The sequence below is a fragment of the Macrotis lagotis genome, chromosome 8, assembly GCF_037893015.1.
Source record: "Macrotis lagotis isolate mMagLag1 chromosome 8, bilby.v1.9.chrom.fasta, whole genome shotgun sequence".
Classification (NCBI taxonomy): Eukaryota; Metazoa; Chordata; class Mammalia; order Peramelemorphia; family Peramelidae; genus Macrotis; species Macrotis lagotis.
Genome location: NC_133665.1, coordinates 131062265 through 131080138, shown reverse-complemented (window position 1 = coordinate 131080138; position 17874 = coordinate 131062265). Strand labels below are relative to the sequence as shown.

At 40.8% G+C, this 17874-nt stretch overlaps 1 protein-coding gene across 4 annotated transcripts in view; it reads left to right on the top strand.

Annotated features, from left to right (window-relative positions):
- FBLN2 (fibulin 2) overlaps positions 1 to 17874 on the top strand; it is a 220854-nt gene that overhangs the window by 184032 nt on the left and 18948 nt on the right. For 3 of the 4 annotated variants that reach the window (XM_074198367.1, XM_074198366.1, XM_074198368.1), the window contains exons 8-11: positions 6989 to 7102; positions 8493 to 8594; positions 10972 to 11112; positions 17588 to 17722. In XM_074198367.1, coding sequence (XP_074054468.1) covers positions 6989 to 7102; positions 8493 to 8594; positions 10972 to 11112; positions 17588 to 17722 — 492 coding nt within the window. The remainder of the gene's footprint in view (positions 1 to 6988; positions 7103 to 8492; positions 8595 to 10971; positions 11113 to 17587; positions 17723 to 17874) is intronic. The other variant, XM_074198369.1, reaches the window with a different exon arrangement.

Here is a 17874-nt window from a genome sequence, read left to right as displayed (position 1 = left end):
ATGACCTTGGCCAAGTAACTTAACCCTCAGAGGGATTTCAGTTCCTCAAATATAAAACAAGGCAGTTTCAGATTAGGTGTCCTCATAGTGTGATGGAAAGTGTTGTACTTGAAGACAGGACATCAGAGGTCTTCTTTTAGTTTCTTTCTTCCAAATATATCTATATCTATTTCCACAACCTACTCTGCTGCTAGTTACCTATATGAACTTGAGCACTCTCTTAACTTTTTTAGCCTCAGTTTCCTCATTTTTTAAAATGATGAAGAAGTTGGACCAACTCTGGATGTGTGATGTCATGAAATATACAAAAGATCTGTGATGACATCATGGTTGAACTAGCTTTGGGGATGCCAGGAATCCTTCCACCAGTAAACCCTAAGCAGTCTGTGACTTATATAGATAAGTCCCAGAGAGTTTGCCTGGTATATATACAAAAGTTGAGTGATCTGCCCAGGATCAGATTGTTGTTCATCCTTCGTGTTCTAAAGGCCAATGGCATCTTGACTTTCAGGTGAATTGAATTTAAATTGTGCAAGGCCATCAACTTCACTCTCTCTTCCTGAGTCATTAATGTCCAATGGCAGGGTAGAAGTCCAAAGTGGTCAGAGGCAGGATTTGATCCCATATTATCCCGGCTCCAGGGCTAGCATTTTATCTGCTACTGAAGATTTCATAAGTATTTTAAATTTTCATTGACAAACACAGGTATTCAAATATTTAAACAAAAACCAAAGAGAAAAATAGCCCCAGATGAAAACAAATAAACCAAGAGTGATTGCAAATGAGCGAGCACATAATTATACCTTTCGATTGTTTACTGGCTGTTAAAAGAAACAAAAGATGCACATAAAAACTTTAGGTAGCAATGCAATTTTCTCCTGTATTTAACATGAATTTCGTTGCTGTTACAATTGCTGTGATGTGATTATAGTGAGCATGTTTATTGTTCTCCTGATTATGGCTGGCTCATTCTGTATCACTTCATATGAGGTGCACCAAATTTCTTTGAATTCCTTTTACAAATAGTTTCTTATGAGGCAATAACATTCCACTATATTCATACATCATGATTTGTTCAGCCATTCTCCAATCATTGGGCATATAGTTTGTTTTTAGTTTTGCTTGTTTATTACTATTATTCACATTGATGCTGTAATCTTGCTGCCCTGTTTTCTTCATCTATAAAATGGGAGGGAATAGGACTAATAATAGCTAATATTCATATAGTACAATAAGCAAAACACTTTACATTCATTAGCTCATTTCATCTTCACAACAGTCCTGTGAGGCAGGTGCCCTTATTAGCCTCATTTTCAGATGAGGAAACTGAGGCTAAGCACACCTACTGAGTGTCTGACACAGGATTCAAACTAACTTCTTGAATCCTATACTCTGTTCCATTGAATTCTCTAGATGATCTCTGCTCTTGTTCCTAGGACCTTTCCAGCTCTAGAAAGGTCCAGGGGACAGGTTCTTTCCTCTTTCTAAACCTGTTTTCTCTTCTTTAAAATGAGAGGACTTGACTAGACAAGTCTGGGAATTTATTTAAAAAATATTTTGATGACCATATTTCAATATAATTAATTTCCTTTGTACTCCTCTATATTTTGTTTTATGCATTTGAGATCATTCTAAGCAGGAGTCTATAGGTTTCCCCAGAGTGCCCAAGGTGACCTCAGTACAAAAAAGGTGAAAAACTTCTGGACTTCAATGACCTCCAAGTTTCTTTGTGGCTCTTACAATTCCATGATTTTATTATCCTAGAGCTGGGAATATTACAGGGTCATGAGTACATTCAATTATTTTATGAATGGCTCATGTACATGGTGCAGTAAAAAAGAGGTCTGGGTCTGGAGCTAGGAGGAGCTGAATTCCAATATAACTCAGAGACTTACTGTTTGTGTGATTCTGGGCAAATCATTTAAACTTTTTGCCTCAGTTCCTTCATCAATAAAATTCATGCAATGATAGGCAGCTAGGTGGTACAGTAAATAGAGTCTCAGGTTTAGAGTTCTTTGAACTCATCTTCCTGAGTTCAAATCTGACCTCAAACACTTACTAGCTATGTGACCCCAGGCAAGTCACTTAACCCTATTTGCCTCAGCTTCCTCATCTGTAAAAATGAGAAGGAGAAGGGAAAGGCAAAGCACTCCAAGATCTTTGCCAAGAAAACCACAAATGGAGTCATAAAAAGAATCAGACACAACTTTGATGATTGATAATAGCTCTTACATCCTAGGATTGATGTGAGGACTAATGGAGATAATAATTATAAAGCACTTGTATAATATCTGGCACAAGTACTATATAAATATTAGTTATTATTATAAAATTAATTATTAAACTAATAAATTAGTTATTATTGTTATTCAGAAGCTAAAAGGCTTATAAAATAAGAGTATAAGGGATTAAATTGGCCTGCAACCAATGAAGAAACCAACAGAGGGCAACAAATCCCTGGATGAAAAAAATTGCTCTACAAATGGGGAAAGCAATCAACATGGTGGCAGGGGAAGCTGGGCCTGGAAGGGTTGGGAGGGAAATGGATGTGAGGGGTTTGTGGGGAGTTTGCTCCAAAGGAAGAAATATGGAGGGGTGTAAGGCAATAGATTTGAGGAAAGTGAACAATGAGTACAATCAATCTGAGAGGATATGGCTGTAAAAACCCATATTGAGAGGAGTTATCTGAGTAGGATGAGATGAGTAAGGTAGGCAGGACCAATCAGCCAAACATCCTGGATCTGAATCACCATGAAAACTAGACAGGAAGTAGTCCTCACAGGACAGGGTTTTTAGACTTTTTAACCATCCTATTTCCCCTGCTCTTTATTTGAAACAGATTGACAATGTCCCATGATCCTCTTAAAATGGAGAATTCAGAATTCCAGATGTGGGCCCTAATGAATAAAAAAGCACAATGTGCCTATTAGTTCCCTTTTTCTGGATACTAGACTTCTGTTAATACTGCCCAATATCACATGAGTTTTTTAAGTTCTGTCAACACAGTGTAGGCTCATACTGAGGTTGTGATCACCTCACCCCCCACCCCAGGCTTTGTTCCCATGGACTGCTGTCAAGAAAGACCTCCTCCACCCTGTCCTTGTGAAGCACTTTATCTCACTCCCTATGAAATTTCATCTTGTTGGTTTTGGCCCAGGATTGAAGTTTGTTGAGATTTCTTTTGGATCCTGATATAGTCTTCTAACAAATTAGTCTTCCCACCCAGCTCTGGGTCATCCACAAATCTGATATGCACTCACTCTGTGCCTTTGTCCAGATTATTGATAATAACATTCAGCCAAACAGAGCCAAGTCTGAGGCCCTGAGAAGGAGAAGAAGGGGGGGGGGAGAGGAAGAGGAGAAGAATGGAGGAAAAAGAAGAGGAGAAGGAAGACAGGAAGGGGGAAAAGGAGGAGGAAGAGGGAGAAGGGGAGGAGGAAGAAGAGGAGGAGAGAAAAGGAGGAGTAGAGATGATTTTTTTGTAATCCTCAGCTAGAGTCATTAGTCCCCAATTTAATTAGAATTAGGCTATGTTCCTAGTATGGCCCCTTTGTGAAAACTGGCTCCACAACCCAGCCAATTAAGCAATTAAACTTTTACTGAGTCAACAAGCAGTAAGTAATATAAAATCATTAACTTAATATAAACATTTATTGATTTCCCAGAGCAGTGAGACTATTTTATGAACTTAAGTGATTTTCAACTCAATAAAAGTAATATCGTTTCTAGTAATAAATTCATTCTCTCCCTCTTACCAATTTTTTCCTTTTTTGCATATATTGATATTTTAATTTCCATTTCCTTCTCTCTTCTTCTCTATTTTAGTTGTTTTCTTTCTCCCTTCTTTCAACTCCCTTCTTTCCCACCTCCACTCCTTTTGTCTTTTCTCTCCTTCCGATGCTGCTATTGTCTTTTCTCTCCTTTCCCCTATATCACCATCTCTTCCCTTTCTACACCATCCTTGACCCACATAGCTACAAACATTTCTTCCACTTTCCCTGCTTCTATTCCTCCATTCACTGCATTCACAGGTAATAACTATTCCCTCTTCCTTGAAGACCAAGCTCAGGCTTCATCTCCTCCAGGAAGCCTTGCTTGATCCATCTCAATTTTTTTTTAATGAAAATTTTGAAAAGTCATATGATTGACTCTGTTTTGTTCAGGGAATTCTAACTTCTAGCTTCCATAGGTGAACTTGGGGTGATTTCTCAAAAGAATCCTTGGGTTCTAAGGATAGATATCCCTTCATTTGGACTTCATTTTGAGAATCCATAATCACCACTTTTCTTCTAGGACAGACATCCAGAAGCCAATTTCCTTGACTAGAAATGTCTTTCTCCTCCTGAAATCCAGGCCTCTTCCATATTATCTCAGGCTCCTCTCTTTAACTGGAGGAACTATAGATTGGGACTCCCTGTGTCCTCAGCACCCCTTCTCCCCCCACCCTATATAACCTCTTTCTCTGAGGATACCCTGGAAGAGGGGGGTAAACAAGGCCAAATTCTGAGACTCATTGAGCTAACAGGGTTTGAGATAGTTTAAGGAAGAAATAAAATAATTTAAAAAATAAAATAAAAAAAATGTGTTAGAAGATAGCCTAAGGAAACCAGGTAATTTCCACAGGAGACATGGAGCCCCAGAGCTGATGGAGAACAGTTTCCTGGAAGCTTTTTTGGAAAATATTCAGCACTGCTGGGCCCTGGCCCATTTCCTCCCTATGTGTCTTTTGGCATGGTTCTTCTCCTGGCACGTGGCATCCTCAGTAGGAGGGAGGAAGGGAAAGAGGAAGCCCCAGGGAGCAGGAGGCAAAGCATATGTCCCTGTGTTTGAGTGTTACAGCTTTACTGGTAATGCCACATGTTGCATCAGGTCTTCTCATTTAGTGGAAATACTGAAATGGGAATTCTGATTCTCCCTTGGAAAAGCTGTGTGATCTCAGATAAGTCATTTACCCTCTCTGAACCCTATCTTTTCTTCACTTGTAATAGGAGGGTGATAATAATCTTTGAAAATCTTAGGTGAGGCAATATATTGAAAGTGTTTTGGTGAAGAGAAAACACTATATGAACATGAAAGATTCTGGCTATTGTAATATGAAGTTTCTACTCCAATCACTGTCTGCCACCATTAAGGAGCAGAGAATGAGAAGCTAAGCTTAGAGTTAAAAGGACATGTGGTTATGGCCACGACTGCTATACAAAGAACAATCCCAGAGACACTGTTTAGTCCCTCTCACTGGTTAAATTGAATAATAGTTAACATTTATATAGAACTTACTATGGGCTATAGTTCTAAGTATTTTTACAATTATTATCTTATTGGATTATCACAAGAATCCTGGGAAGTAGATGGTATGATTATCTCCATTTTATAGATGAAGAAACTGAGAGAAGATAAGGGATTAACGAGATGAGTCTGAGAGGTTAAGTGACATACCCAAGTTCAGAAAGTTAGTAAATGTCTGAGATTGAATTTGAACTCAGTTCTTACTGATTTCCAACCCAGTGCTCTATCCACTGCACCAACAAAGCTGCCCATGTTATGCATACATTGCACATATATGTTCTTGGGGTCTTTATCCCAATGGCAATTCCTCTGCCAAGTTGGGTCTTCAGAGTAAGGCAACTGTTTCAGCTAGATTTCTAGGAGTATCCCTGAGAAGTGTGTGTGGGGGGGTTCCTACTGCTATCATTTTTGTATATTACCCTCAATGCCAACTAATCAGTTATAATATTTTCTATGTCATCTAATCAGTTAACTCCCCAGTATAATTGTGATCACTTGATATCTCTATCATTTTTTGAAAATCAATTAACAAAAGAATAAATTTCCTTCAAAAAGATAGCAAAAATCAAAGAACATAACTTCCTGAATTAGGATATATTCTTCCCCCCAGACCTCTGTCTCTGGATAGAGTGGCCTCCAACTTAAAGTCTTACTGTGGAGTGTTACCCCCACAAAAATATCAGGGCCCTCTTCTCTTCCACCTCAGTTCCTGAGAAGAATGAGCTCCAACTTTATTTTTCAGTTTCAAATTCTCTCCTTTTCTCTGCCCCTTTCCCACTTATTGAGAAGGCAAGCAACAGGATGCTTATTATACATTTTGTCTGACAAAGCATATTTTTACATTATAGACTCCAATTTAAAGTGGTAGCCACAAATAGTCCTCTCATTAAATTCACTGGATGTGGCATAGCCTTAGGACAAGTTGCTTTTTAGCTTGTAGGACATGTTATCTTAGCTGTAGCATCTATGTGATACGGGGTCAGATCAAGCAGCGAACTTGGTGATTTTCCTCAATTCAGTCTCCAATAAGCTTTTACCTAGGAGCAGGAAGGAAACACAGAGACAAAAGCATCTCCATGCATTCCCTTGGTAGTCCGGTGGGATGAGGTCATTGGCAAGGGTTACCTTTCTTCTCACCTAGAGGCTTACAGCTTATGTTCTCCATACATGATCAGGTTGGAGGGGGAAGGAAGAAAAAGAGACAGAGAGACAGAGATTAATTTTGCATTGGAGTCTTTGTTGTATGTCCTTAGTTCTGACCCAGCAGCCAATTAAAAGCCAATTAAAGCAGTAAATGGATGGGAACACACTTGTATCATCTTTGAAAAAAGAGGGCAGAATCTTCCATTATATACTTCCATACATTTCTGGAAGCAAGCTCCCCAATCTCCTCATGAATAGGTAATGGCACTTGGTCACAGGACTGGCCCCTATTGGTCAGTCTTCTATTAGGGACCTAAGTGATTGAAGGGGCCCCCCACTTCCCTACCTCTTCCTCTTTTCCCTCAACATACTTTCTGATTTCAGGGCAACTGGTTGGTGTAGTGGATAGAGCATCAAGCCCTGGAGTCAAGAGGACCTGAGTTCAAATCCAGCCTCAGAAACTTAATATAATTACCCACCTGTGTGAACTTGGGCAAGTCACTTAACCCCATTGCCTTGCAAAAAAACAAAACATTCTTTCTGGTTTACCTATCCACAGATAGTGAAGTGATGAAGCCAAGTCCTCGAGGAGAAGGCTCTCTAGCCCCTGAAGCCCCTCACAGCCAACCTGAAGTCATGCATCTGCCTCAACCAGTTCCAAATACCTGTAAAGGTAAAAAAAATGGGAGGGGGTGGCAGGTGGGGAAGGGAAAATGGTGTGAGGGAGAGCATTCTGAGAAAAGCCCTGAACCCAGAAGTAAGGGACAGGTTGAAGTACTCATGCTGTTCACCATATAGGACAGTGAAAGGCACAGGTTAGACTCGGAGTCAGGAAGATCTGAGCTTGAATCTTTCCAGTTAATAGTAGCTGTGGCCATGGGCAAAGTCCCTTGTTGATCTGAGTGTTTGCGTCTGTATCTATAAATGGTGATAATCGTACTCCCTATAGTACCTACCTCCTGTGCAGTCTCTAATAGGGTAATTTAGCACATTAAAAAGTACTTTGCAAACTATAATATACTAAATTGACATCAGGGCTGTTCATTTGTAAAATAAGGAAATAATATTTGTTTATCTGATGCTCAGCATTGTGAAGGAAAGGCTTTGTCTGTTATTGATAATGATAATTACCAATAATTATAATGACCAAACAGATCAACAAGTGCACATTAAGGGAGAGAAATGGAGGAGTTACTAGCATGCCAGCATCCAACTGAGGAGCTGGAATTATACAGTGGAAACCATCACAAGAGCCTTAAGCAGGTGGATACCCCTTTAACTGGTTGGGACAATTATTCCACACTTAGGAGTTCCAGGGGCAAAGATGATCTTTGTCTCGATACAACTCAATCCAACAAATATTTATCAAACACCTACTGTAAGTGGCTAGAATTGGTGCCAGAGACACAAAATTTTTTAAAATATAATTCCTGTTTTCAAGGAAGATTAAGCAATGTGAAAATAATTATACATGTATGTGAGTTTGAGGAAGAGGGAAATTGTACTAATTATCATTGGCATTGGGAAAGGCGTCCTGTTATAGAAAGGGGTACATGAGTTCATCCATGAAAGAATCTAGGTATCTATAAATAGGTGGGGGGGAGCATTCCAAGCATGATGGGAAGCCCAAGTGAAAACATTTGGGTGGATGGTGGGAATAATGCTAAGTGTGGAAAAACAGCAAGTGAGCTTGTTTGATTGAAAGGCAGAGTGTATAGAGACTAGCAAGATGAAACAACTGGAAAAGAAAAGTTTAAGTCAGACTCTCAGGAGTCTGGATTTTATCCTAGAGGTAATAGGGAGCTACTGAAACTTCCTGAACAGGAAAGAAAATGACATGGGTAGAGCTGTATTTAGGAAGGTTATTTTGGCTGCTATGTGGAGGATAGATTGGAGAGAAGCGAGGCTAGAAATAGGGAGACCAACAAATGAAAAGGTTATTGGAATAGTCTAGGTGAGAAGTGACATGGAATTGAATCAAGCTAGAAAAGAGAGAAGGCACTGGAGAACAAGTCCCCCATACAGCCTTCTCTTAACCTGTCCCACTTTTTACCTTGATTTAGACAACGGTCCTTGTAAACAAGTGTGTAACGTCATAGACAACAGAGCCATGTGCTCTTGTTTCCCTGGCTACGCTATCATGGCTGATGGTGTCTCCTGTGAAGGTGAGTGTCTGGAAGGGAAGGGTTGGAAACATTAGGGGAAGATTGCCTGTATGTGAACAGACTAAAAGAATAAAGCTTTGTAGACTAGGAAGATGGAGATTAAAAAGAGGCATGATCAAAGTCTAGAAACTCATGAAGGTCCAGGAGGTTAGAGAAATACATGTATGTTTACCAAAAACATGATCCAGGGAATGATCAGGGAAGCTTGAGACATGAAAATTTCTCTAGTCCATGAAGAAAAGCTACCCATTATTTCACACTCAAACCATCTGACAGTCAGTCCCAAAAGGAAATTAGACAATTTTCCTTGGGTGAGAGCTTCTGTTAGAAGGAGATCCTATCAATGTATAATACCATGGAAACAATGTAAAGACTGACAAATTGCCTTCTGTCGGGGGGGGGGGGGATATAAGATTAGGGGAAAAATTGTAAAACTCAAAATAAATAAAATCTTTAATTAAAAAAGAAAAGAAAGAGATCCTAAAGGTGCAGCTAGTTGGTGCAGTGGATGAGTACTGACCCTGGAGCCAGGAGGACTTGAGTTCAAATCTGCCCTCAGACATTTAAATGATTACCTGGCTGTGTGACCTTGGGCAAGCCACTTAACCCCATAGCTTTGTTAGAGAGAGAGAGAGAGAGAGAGAGAGAGAGAGAGAGAGAGAGAGAGAGAGAGAGAATGTGTTTCTATGGACCATGTACTTGAACCCTTGTTGAGAATTTGGAGTTAGAAAAAAATGAACTAAGGCAGAGGAGAATTTGACTACCTTCCCTTACAATGTGGATGCATCCAAGTCTTGGCTAAAGTGCATCTTTTCCTACTTCCTACCCCAACATTTCTGAGTCCTCAGAACTCAGGTCTGAGGAAAGTTGGGAAGAATTCAACTTAACAAGCCTGTGTTAAGATCCACGGATATATATATATATATATATATATATATATATATATATATATATATATATATATATATATATATATATATATCAGGCACTGTGCTAGGGAATGCCCTGAACACAGATGGGTAAATTCAAAATAGATGAAAAGTAAATAAACAATTTACCATAAAAGCAGAGAGGTTTGGGACAAGTACAGGGAAGATAGGAGGCAGGGTCAGAATGTGATCCTCCTCTTTAGTAATCACTTCCTCCCGCCCCACTTCCTAGCCATGTTCTAAGCCGTGGAAATGGGATAGGGGCTGTGAGTTCAGAGAGTCAGAAAGGCAAGCAGAAGCTACATACCCAATAGAAGAAAAGCTGAGAAAGGGGGAGAAGAGTAAGAATCAGCTTTGCATTGTAAGGAAAGGATAGGATGTGCTTGGACAAGGAGAACTTGGGTTCTGAATATTTTCTCTTCAGGGGCTAGAAGGCCATGATGGAAATGGGAACCCTTTCTCTTAGACTTGAGAGGGTGACTTCCAGGTCTTGTCTTCAATTCTGGAAAGAACTCTGGGCCAGAGTTCCAACTGTGTTCCAACCCCCAGGAATCTCATATGCACTTCCCCAACGGGCTCTTTCCTCTAAGATGTCCCCCAACTCCACTGCTCTCATCCCTCAGAAGACACCCAAGAGATATGTTCAATCTTCTGTATCTCCCTTCTTCCATCCTTTCCTCAGACCCCTAGCCTCAGCCAGCATTTCTTTAAGGACTGCTGTCTTTCAGGTACTATGCTAGTTAAGTCAAGTCAACCCAACATACATTTGAGTGTTTATTATTTGCCTTCCAAGGAAAGTCAAAGACCTTCAGCAACTCAGAGTTTAATGGGGAAGAAGACACACAAACAAATATGGACAAACAAGTAATATACAGAATATTGCTATTTCCTGGGAATATTAAGGCAAAATGCAAGAACAATCCCTCTCCTTAAGGAGCTTTCATTCTACTAGGGAGAAGGAACTTGTAAACATATAATTAAAAAGAGGCAGCTAGTTGACATAGTGAACAGAATTCTGGACTTGTAGTCAATATCGACTAGTCACACTAGTTGTGTGACCCTGGGTAAGTCACTTAATTTCTGTCTCAGTTTTCTCACCTATAAAGTGGAGATAATAATAAAGAGTTGTAAGGATCAAATGAAATAACATGTAAAGAGTTTCATAAAAGTTAATTTAAATGTCATTATTATTATTAGTTTCAGTGCATATATGATGTTTGAAGAGGGAGAGAACTGATAATGTCTTACCTCTCTAGTTAGAATAAGCTCCTTAATGAGTTCTGGGGAAAGAATAGGATGAGTCTAGGAGCTGCCATGGTCAAGGCCAGCACGTTGACTTCATTACCACTTTCCCTCCCTCAGTCTGTGAGCACAGGCCAACCATTGTCTCTAGTACCATTCTAACGGCCTTCTGTTTTTCCCTCCCGGTGTCCCCCGTGGGGCTGTAGACATGGACGAGTGCCTCAGAGGTGCTCACGATTGTACCAGAAGACAGTTTTGTGTGAATACGTTGGGATCATTCTATTGTGTCAACCACACAGTGATCTGTGCCGAGGGCTTTATCCTCAACATGCATAGGAAGTGCGTGGGTAAGACAAGAGTGGCTCTTTGACAGCCGCATCCCATCACCCATCACAGCTCTCCATGCTCTGCCACGCCGCGCATCCCATCTTCATATGCTAAAGGGTCCCTTGGTCTCCTTTGCATATGATATTTCAATGTGGCTCTTCTTGCCATGTGCTTAGACTGCTATGTCTTGTGCTATTGAGCTTTGTCCTGTTCACAGCCAAGGGCAAGCATGGATAGGGGAAGTAATTGGAGAAATAGAGAGTAGACTAATGACCCTCTGAGATCTTCTTATTCTACCATCTGGGCTTACCAAGGGGATGAATCAATCTCATAAGGAAAGAAACAGTGACCCACAGTTGGGCCTGGATGCATGGTGGTCCAAAAACTACATTTAGTTTCTAAATTAAGTGCCTTACCTTCACTCACTTTTTGGCTAGGATGATTACTAAGAAGCAAAATCGATAGTTTCGAATTGTTTGTTGCCTTTGTTTTATGCTGTCCCAAAGAAGAGTTTAAAAAGACAAAGTGTAGTATAGGTCACCAGAATCACAGGATTTAGAACTTAAAGAGACCTTAGACCTTACCCCTCCCCCATTCTGTAGAGAAATCATAGCCTAGAACGGCTATGGAATTAATTCAACATTATTCAATAAGCATCACAGTCAAGATTTGAATCTATATTTTCAGACCACCAATTCAGCACCTTCCATTCTATCACAAATGCTGGAGGAAACCATCTGGGCTTTGAGCAAGATGTACAATAGATAATCCATCCCCCAAATCTTGAAAGCTTACTGAAGTTAGTGAACAAATTTTCAAAGAGGACATTTATTAGAAATGTGAAACTAATTTCTTGAAACATTCAAATTTGAAGATCTAGTTTTGATGACATAGAGGAGAGGGGGCAAATAGAGAGAAAGAGAAAGAAATAGAATAAATAGAAATAAAAAAACAGAAAGGAGAATGGGGAGAAGAAGACAAGAAAGAAACTGAGAAATAGATCAGAGGATGGAATTTTCATCTTGGGCAGATTTTTATTAATTTTGCTTTGTACAAGTTGGAGGTAATAGCCTCAATAGTTATACTTACTTCTCAATAGTTTTCTGTATTTAAGGAAAGTTAATCTATAAATTTTTGCTCATGGGTCATGACAGACAGATAAGGTAGATAGATCATTAAATGGATAGATAAAATTAGATGGATGGATAGATATAGATAGATAGATAGATAGATAGATAGATAGATAGATAGATAGATAGATAACAAAGAAACAATAATCAAGTATGTGTCTAAGGGAGCATCAATCTGCTGTGTGACTTTGGGTAAGTCACTATCCATCTCTGAACCTCAGTATCATGCTCTGAAAAGTGAAGGATTAAACAGGATGATTGCTGAGTTCCCTTTAATCTCCCAGATTCCATCATTCTGAGATTGTTACAAAGGCTTGAGAAATCCCTCTGAAGTCATCTTTAGCCTGTCAGGTGGCCAAGATCTCTGCCTAACCAAAAGCTAGACAATTGACTTAGACTCCCACTGTGGTTTTGGGTAGGATCAGATTTGGGGTTATTCTATTTGTGTCTCTTAATGAACTATACATGTGACATCAAGCCTGTACACCCAGCAACATACCCTCACCCTACCCCTGACAAGGGCCAAACAAGAATGTGAATAGGAATCTGGTATCTGGAGACCTGTAACCAATGTCCTGGGGTTCCCAGTCCTCATCTTTCTTTGCTGCCCGCTATGTCTGTAGAATATGTAAAGTACAAACAATCCCTGTCTTGTCTACCTCACCAAGCCCCCACTTCCACCCCAGGCTCTGCATCTCTGACCCACCCTTTGGCCCAGCATCTAGGGCCCAAGGGGAGCCATTGCGTGTCTGCCAAAGGTCTGCTTGTCCCCAGAAACCCCAGTCCAACCACTGCTTCCAGGCTCCATGCTGAGCCTCTGGGGGAAAACATGCAAACTGCTTCCATACTCTGCTTGCAAAATGATGTGTCTTAGCTCTCTTCTGGTGTTAGATAATATCAATATGTGCACATTTGAAAAAGCGATGATCTCTCTGAAGACTGCCTACCACTGGAGATGTACAGAGGTATCCTTCCTTTAGAAGTTTTCTTCAGTAAAAATATTGTAGATTAAAATTTAGGTGCAGGCCAAGGTGGTTTTTGAATTCCAACATGATGGGCAGAAAGATAGCCAGTAGTTTTAGTGCTCTCCTGGCCTCCATGAGGCCTGTCTACTCGTGCCAAACCACACCCTCCCTCTGGAAAGGTTATTTATTGGAGAGAAGATCTGGCTTAAAAAAGGAAACTTTTCTGCAGCTAATTTGGGAGTAGACTCTTGAAAGGAAGCCCCTAAAGCCCATTTCCAGAAGCTTTATTTCTTAGGGAAAATCCAATCCCCTCCACCTAGAGCACAGAGTACAAGGTGACTTGTTGCTTGCTCGGAGACAATCTGTAATGACGGAGAGAATGGAGGTTCCATAAGAGAGGGCAGAGTCCTATGTAGCAATTTTAACATCTGGGTCAAGACGAGCAAAAGGTGATCCCAAATCAACTTTTATAAAAGACAAATTCAGGGAGAGATTTTGGGATAGAAGGCCCCATTGGGGGAGAGATCCCAGAATAGCATCCTCCATGCAACTTTTATGGAGGAAATGTAGGGATTTAATCTGCCCAGAGTAGCAAAAGAAGCAGGTCCAATGTTAAGGTATTATTGGTCAGTGTCATTTCACATTTTGGCCTGACCTTTTCCCATTTGATGTATGACCGATTTAGGTCAGAGAAGTTACGTTTTGTTGAAACAAGAGACACCAGAGAAGCCTTTATGGTCCTTGCGGACAGAACAGAGAGATCTGACAGCCCTTCTTTTGGGGGAAGGGGAGTGAGGTTAGGAGTGAAGTTTCTCTCCTTTGACCCCTCCTGCCAGGAGCAAGGCTTCTTCCAAGACAAGCCTCACCTGCCCTCTTCTACTTGGAACATCTATCTGCCCTTTACCGTCCCTCAGATGGATAGTCAGTCTCTCAAGTCTGGACTGATAAGCTGTGGACTGAGTACAGGCGAGGAATTAAGATAGCATTCAGGTGCTATATACCACTAAGAACACAAAGAGGCTGCAGGTACCTTCAGATAAACCTGCAACAATGTCCATTTCCATGGAAATGGAAGGCAGTTTGGTCTAATGGATAGAAGCAGACTTGGAATCAGGTTAAATTGCCACCTCAGACAATTTACTTAATGTGTAACCACTGAGCAAGTCACTGTGCCTCAGTTTCCTTGTCTGTAACATAAGAGAGTTCAACTCAATAGCTTCTATGATTTTATACTGAATTGATGCTGTATCCCTCTTTCCCAAGAGGATAAAATAATTACATCATTCTTCTCTTTGAAGAGAATGCAGACATCCCACTCAGCTGGAGTCAGGGACATTTCTAAAATAACACTCAGGAAAATCACCCACGCATGCTTTTCTTTCTCCCCCTCCTTTTACCCAATCACTCACCCACTGAGTCTCTGCTTCTTTCTGTCACAGATTCCTTGGGACTCGTCCTAGCTCTCTAATTCTCATCTCCCCTTTTTGCTCCTTCATCTTCATCTCCTCTTTGCTCTTCTTCCCATTTCTTTTCCTCCACCCCCTCTTATTTCCCTTTCTCCCTTTCCTCTCTTTCATTCCCCAGTCTTCTACCCCCTCTCTTCTTGGTCTCTTTTCTTCTTTGATACCTGCCCTCTTACTCTCCTCTTCTTTCCCCTTTCTACTCTTGACTTCTCTATTCTTCCTCCCATTCTCTACCTTCTCTCCTTTTCCCCTCCTCTTGGTATCTTTCCTCTCTTCCCTCTCCATTTCTTATTTCTCCTCCTCATCCTCTCACTCTTTCCCATCTCCTCCCCTTTGTCTCTTTTCCTTCCTTGATCTCTCCTCTTTCCCTCCCCATCCTCTCCTCACTCCCTCCTTCCTCCCTCCTGCCCACCCTCTTCCCTATATTTTTCCTGTCTCTCTTCACATCTCTTACTCTTCCCCTTCTTCTTTCCCCTTTCTTCTCCTTCTTTTCCTGCCACTCTCCCTTGTTCTCTTTCTCCCTCCCTTCCTCTCTTCCTTCCTTTCTTTCTTTCCTTCCCTCTCCCTGTTCTCTACTCTCTTGCTCTTTCTCCCTCTCTCCAGTTTTCCCTCTCCCTCCCTCCTCCCCCCTTTTCTTCTCTCTCTCTCTCTCTCTCTCTCTCTCTCTCTCTCTCTCTCTCTCTCTCTCTCTCTCTCTCTCCCCCCCCCCCCTCTCATCATCTTTGCTCCGTTAAGGAGTTCAGATGCAACTGCAAGTGTTCTATATAAAACCATACACATCAGCTATAGTAGGAGACAAGAAACTGTTAAGACCCTACCTGCCCTAGCCTCAGGACCCTCTAATTTGAATCTGTCTTGGGGATTGGTGGTCTTTTTTCTCCTCTGTTTTCCAAGTGGCTGGGTGATGTGATGGGCCTTGAAGGGTTCAGAATCTAAATGGCCTGAGCCTTTCAATTACCTTGCAAAACAGACATTTCTTGCCTAGTCTTGCTGTTTTCCAGGTCCCATAATTGTTCCCCAGAAAGGAGGCCCAAGAGGACTCAAAGAGCAGAGCATGATAATCCTTCAGAAGGGACTGTTTGCTCTATTTTCCTCTAACCCTAGTCAGGTGAGATCAGAAGGGTTTCCAATAGCTTAACTATTTTTTTCTATACCCATGGAAATGATTTTCTCTTCTCTCCTTCCCAAGTCATTTTATTTCCATGGCTGGATAGCATGGCCAGAAGTAACAGGATAAGAGAAAGAAAAAAATCAAAGCAATTAGAAAAGGGAAGGTATCTTTAGAGTTCACTAGCCTAAGTCCCTAGACGTCATTGGGATAAAGGATCAACTCACTTAATGTATAGAGCCATGGAGTTGGTATCCAAAGGCATCATATCCCAGTGATGGGTGACCTTGGCAAGGCATCTATAAAATGAGGAAGTTTGCCTGCTGTGACTCTACTTAGTTCATTAGAGAATAACTAGAAGGGAGCTCTCTATATTTGTACTCTTTGTACTATGTAAGCTGTCTGGGCTTAGCCGGAAACCCATTTTTTCCTATATCATAACTAAGAACTTAGCTCAGGATTCTAGGCTATCTTTACCTTACACTTGAATTTTTACAACCATGCATTTCATGATTCCATTTTCTGACTCAGCCACTGACAAACCAGTTGAGCCTGAGCAATCTCTTCCCCTATCTAGCCCTCAGATTTTTCCTCTGTAAAATAAACATATTGGACCTAATGTCTCCCAGGTCCTTTCCCACTAACCTTTAAATTTTCTCATCTGTCTCCTTACCTCTCTCTTAATTCTTTTCCCTGCTTCCAGTAAGCATGTATCTAACTGTTACTACAAGGTGAGAAAAACACAATCCCTGATTTCAAAGGGCTTACATTCTAATGAATGACTTTCAGGGGAAAAAAATTGTACTTACAGGATATTGCTGTATAAATAGAAGATGAATGCAAAGGGAAGGTACTAGACAATTTAGAATTCAGGTGGGATGTGAGTTGATTCTTAAAGGAAATTAGAGGGGCAGCTCTGGTGGATAGACCACTGGCCCTGTAGCCTGGAGAATCTGAGTTCAAATGTGACCTCTGACACTTTGATACTTTGATAGCTGTGTGACCTTGGGCAAGTCGTTTAACCCCATTGTCTCACAAAAAAAAAGTCAGGGAATCTAGGGGGCAGAAGTGAGGAGGAAGATCATTTCAATATTCATTTTTGTAAGATTTTTGAATTCCATATTTTTCTCCCTCCCTCCATTCCCTTCCCCCTCCCCAAGACAGCAAGCAATCTGTTACAGGGTCATACATGTACAATCCTGTTAAACATGGTGGAGAATTCCAGCAAAAAGGCAGAGTGGGAAGATGGGGTGTCATCTGTGAGGAATGCCAAGTAGACCAGTGTCATTAGTACAAGATAAGCCTACATTGAATGACTTTTTAAAAAGCACAGGGTTAGCATTTCTTACCCATGGTCATATTCCAGATGTGTACAGATGTTAGGATGTGAGCCAACTATAGCTCTTCTACCCTTTCAAAATGAAGACCCTGCACTATAGTAGAGGGGCTTTCGAGATCAGGCTCCAGTCTCAGAATGATTCCTTGAAACCATAACAGTGAGATGATATCAAATATTATCACTTCCCCTCCAAGCCACCAGGATATCTAGAGCTAAAAATTCACAATTTCACCCCCCTCTGTCAATTCAGATTAGGGAAACTGTATTGCTTACTCATAATCATAATCATAACAAAGTTACCCCTACTCCCTGAAAGTGAATGGCACTGAAAAGAAGCAAATTGTGCAAAGCAATGGGTCCAACAATAGACTCCTGGCTTCCTATCAAGGGAGCCCTTGATAACTGACCTGGGTCCAAGTCGTTTGGTTCTATGGTGTTTGAGGAGTGATTTGAGCTGTTGAATTCTCTGCGTTTCATTTTCCTCTTTTAGATATTAATGAGTGTGTGACAGACACACACACATGCAGCAGAGGAGAGCACTGTGTGAACACAGTGGGGTCCTTCCACTGTTACAAAGATCTCAACTGTGAGTCGGGATACGAGTTGAAAGAAGGAGAGTGTGTAGGTAAGAAAGATACCAAAGCTCAACAGAGGGCCTTTGGTTGCTTTGGTTTTGTTTTTTCTTATATGATTATTTAATTTGCATTCACAGATTAACCCATTTCCACCCCTAAAAAGAAAGAGGGAAAAGTAACAAGGAAATTTGAACTAGGAAAT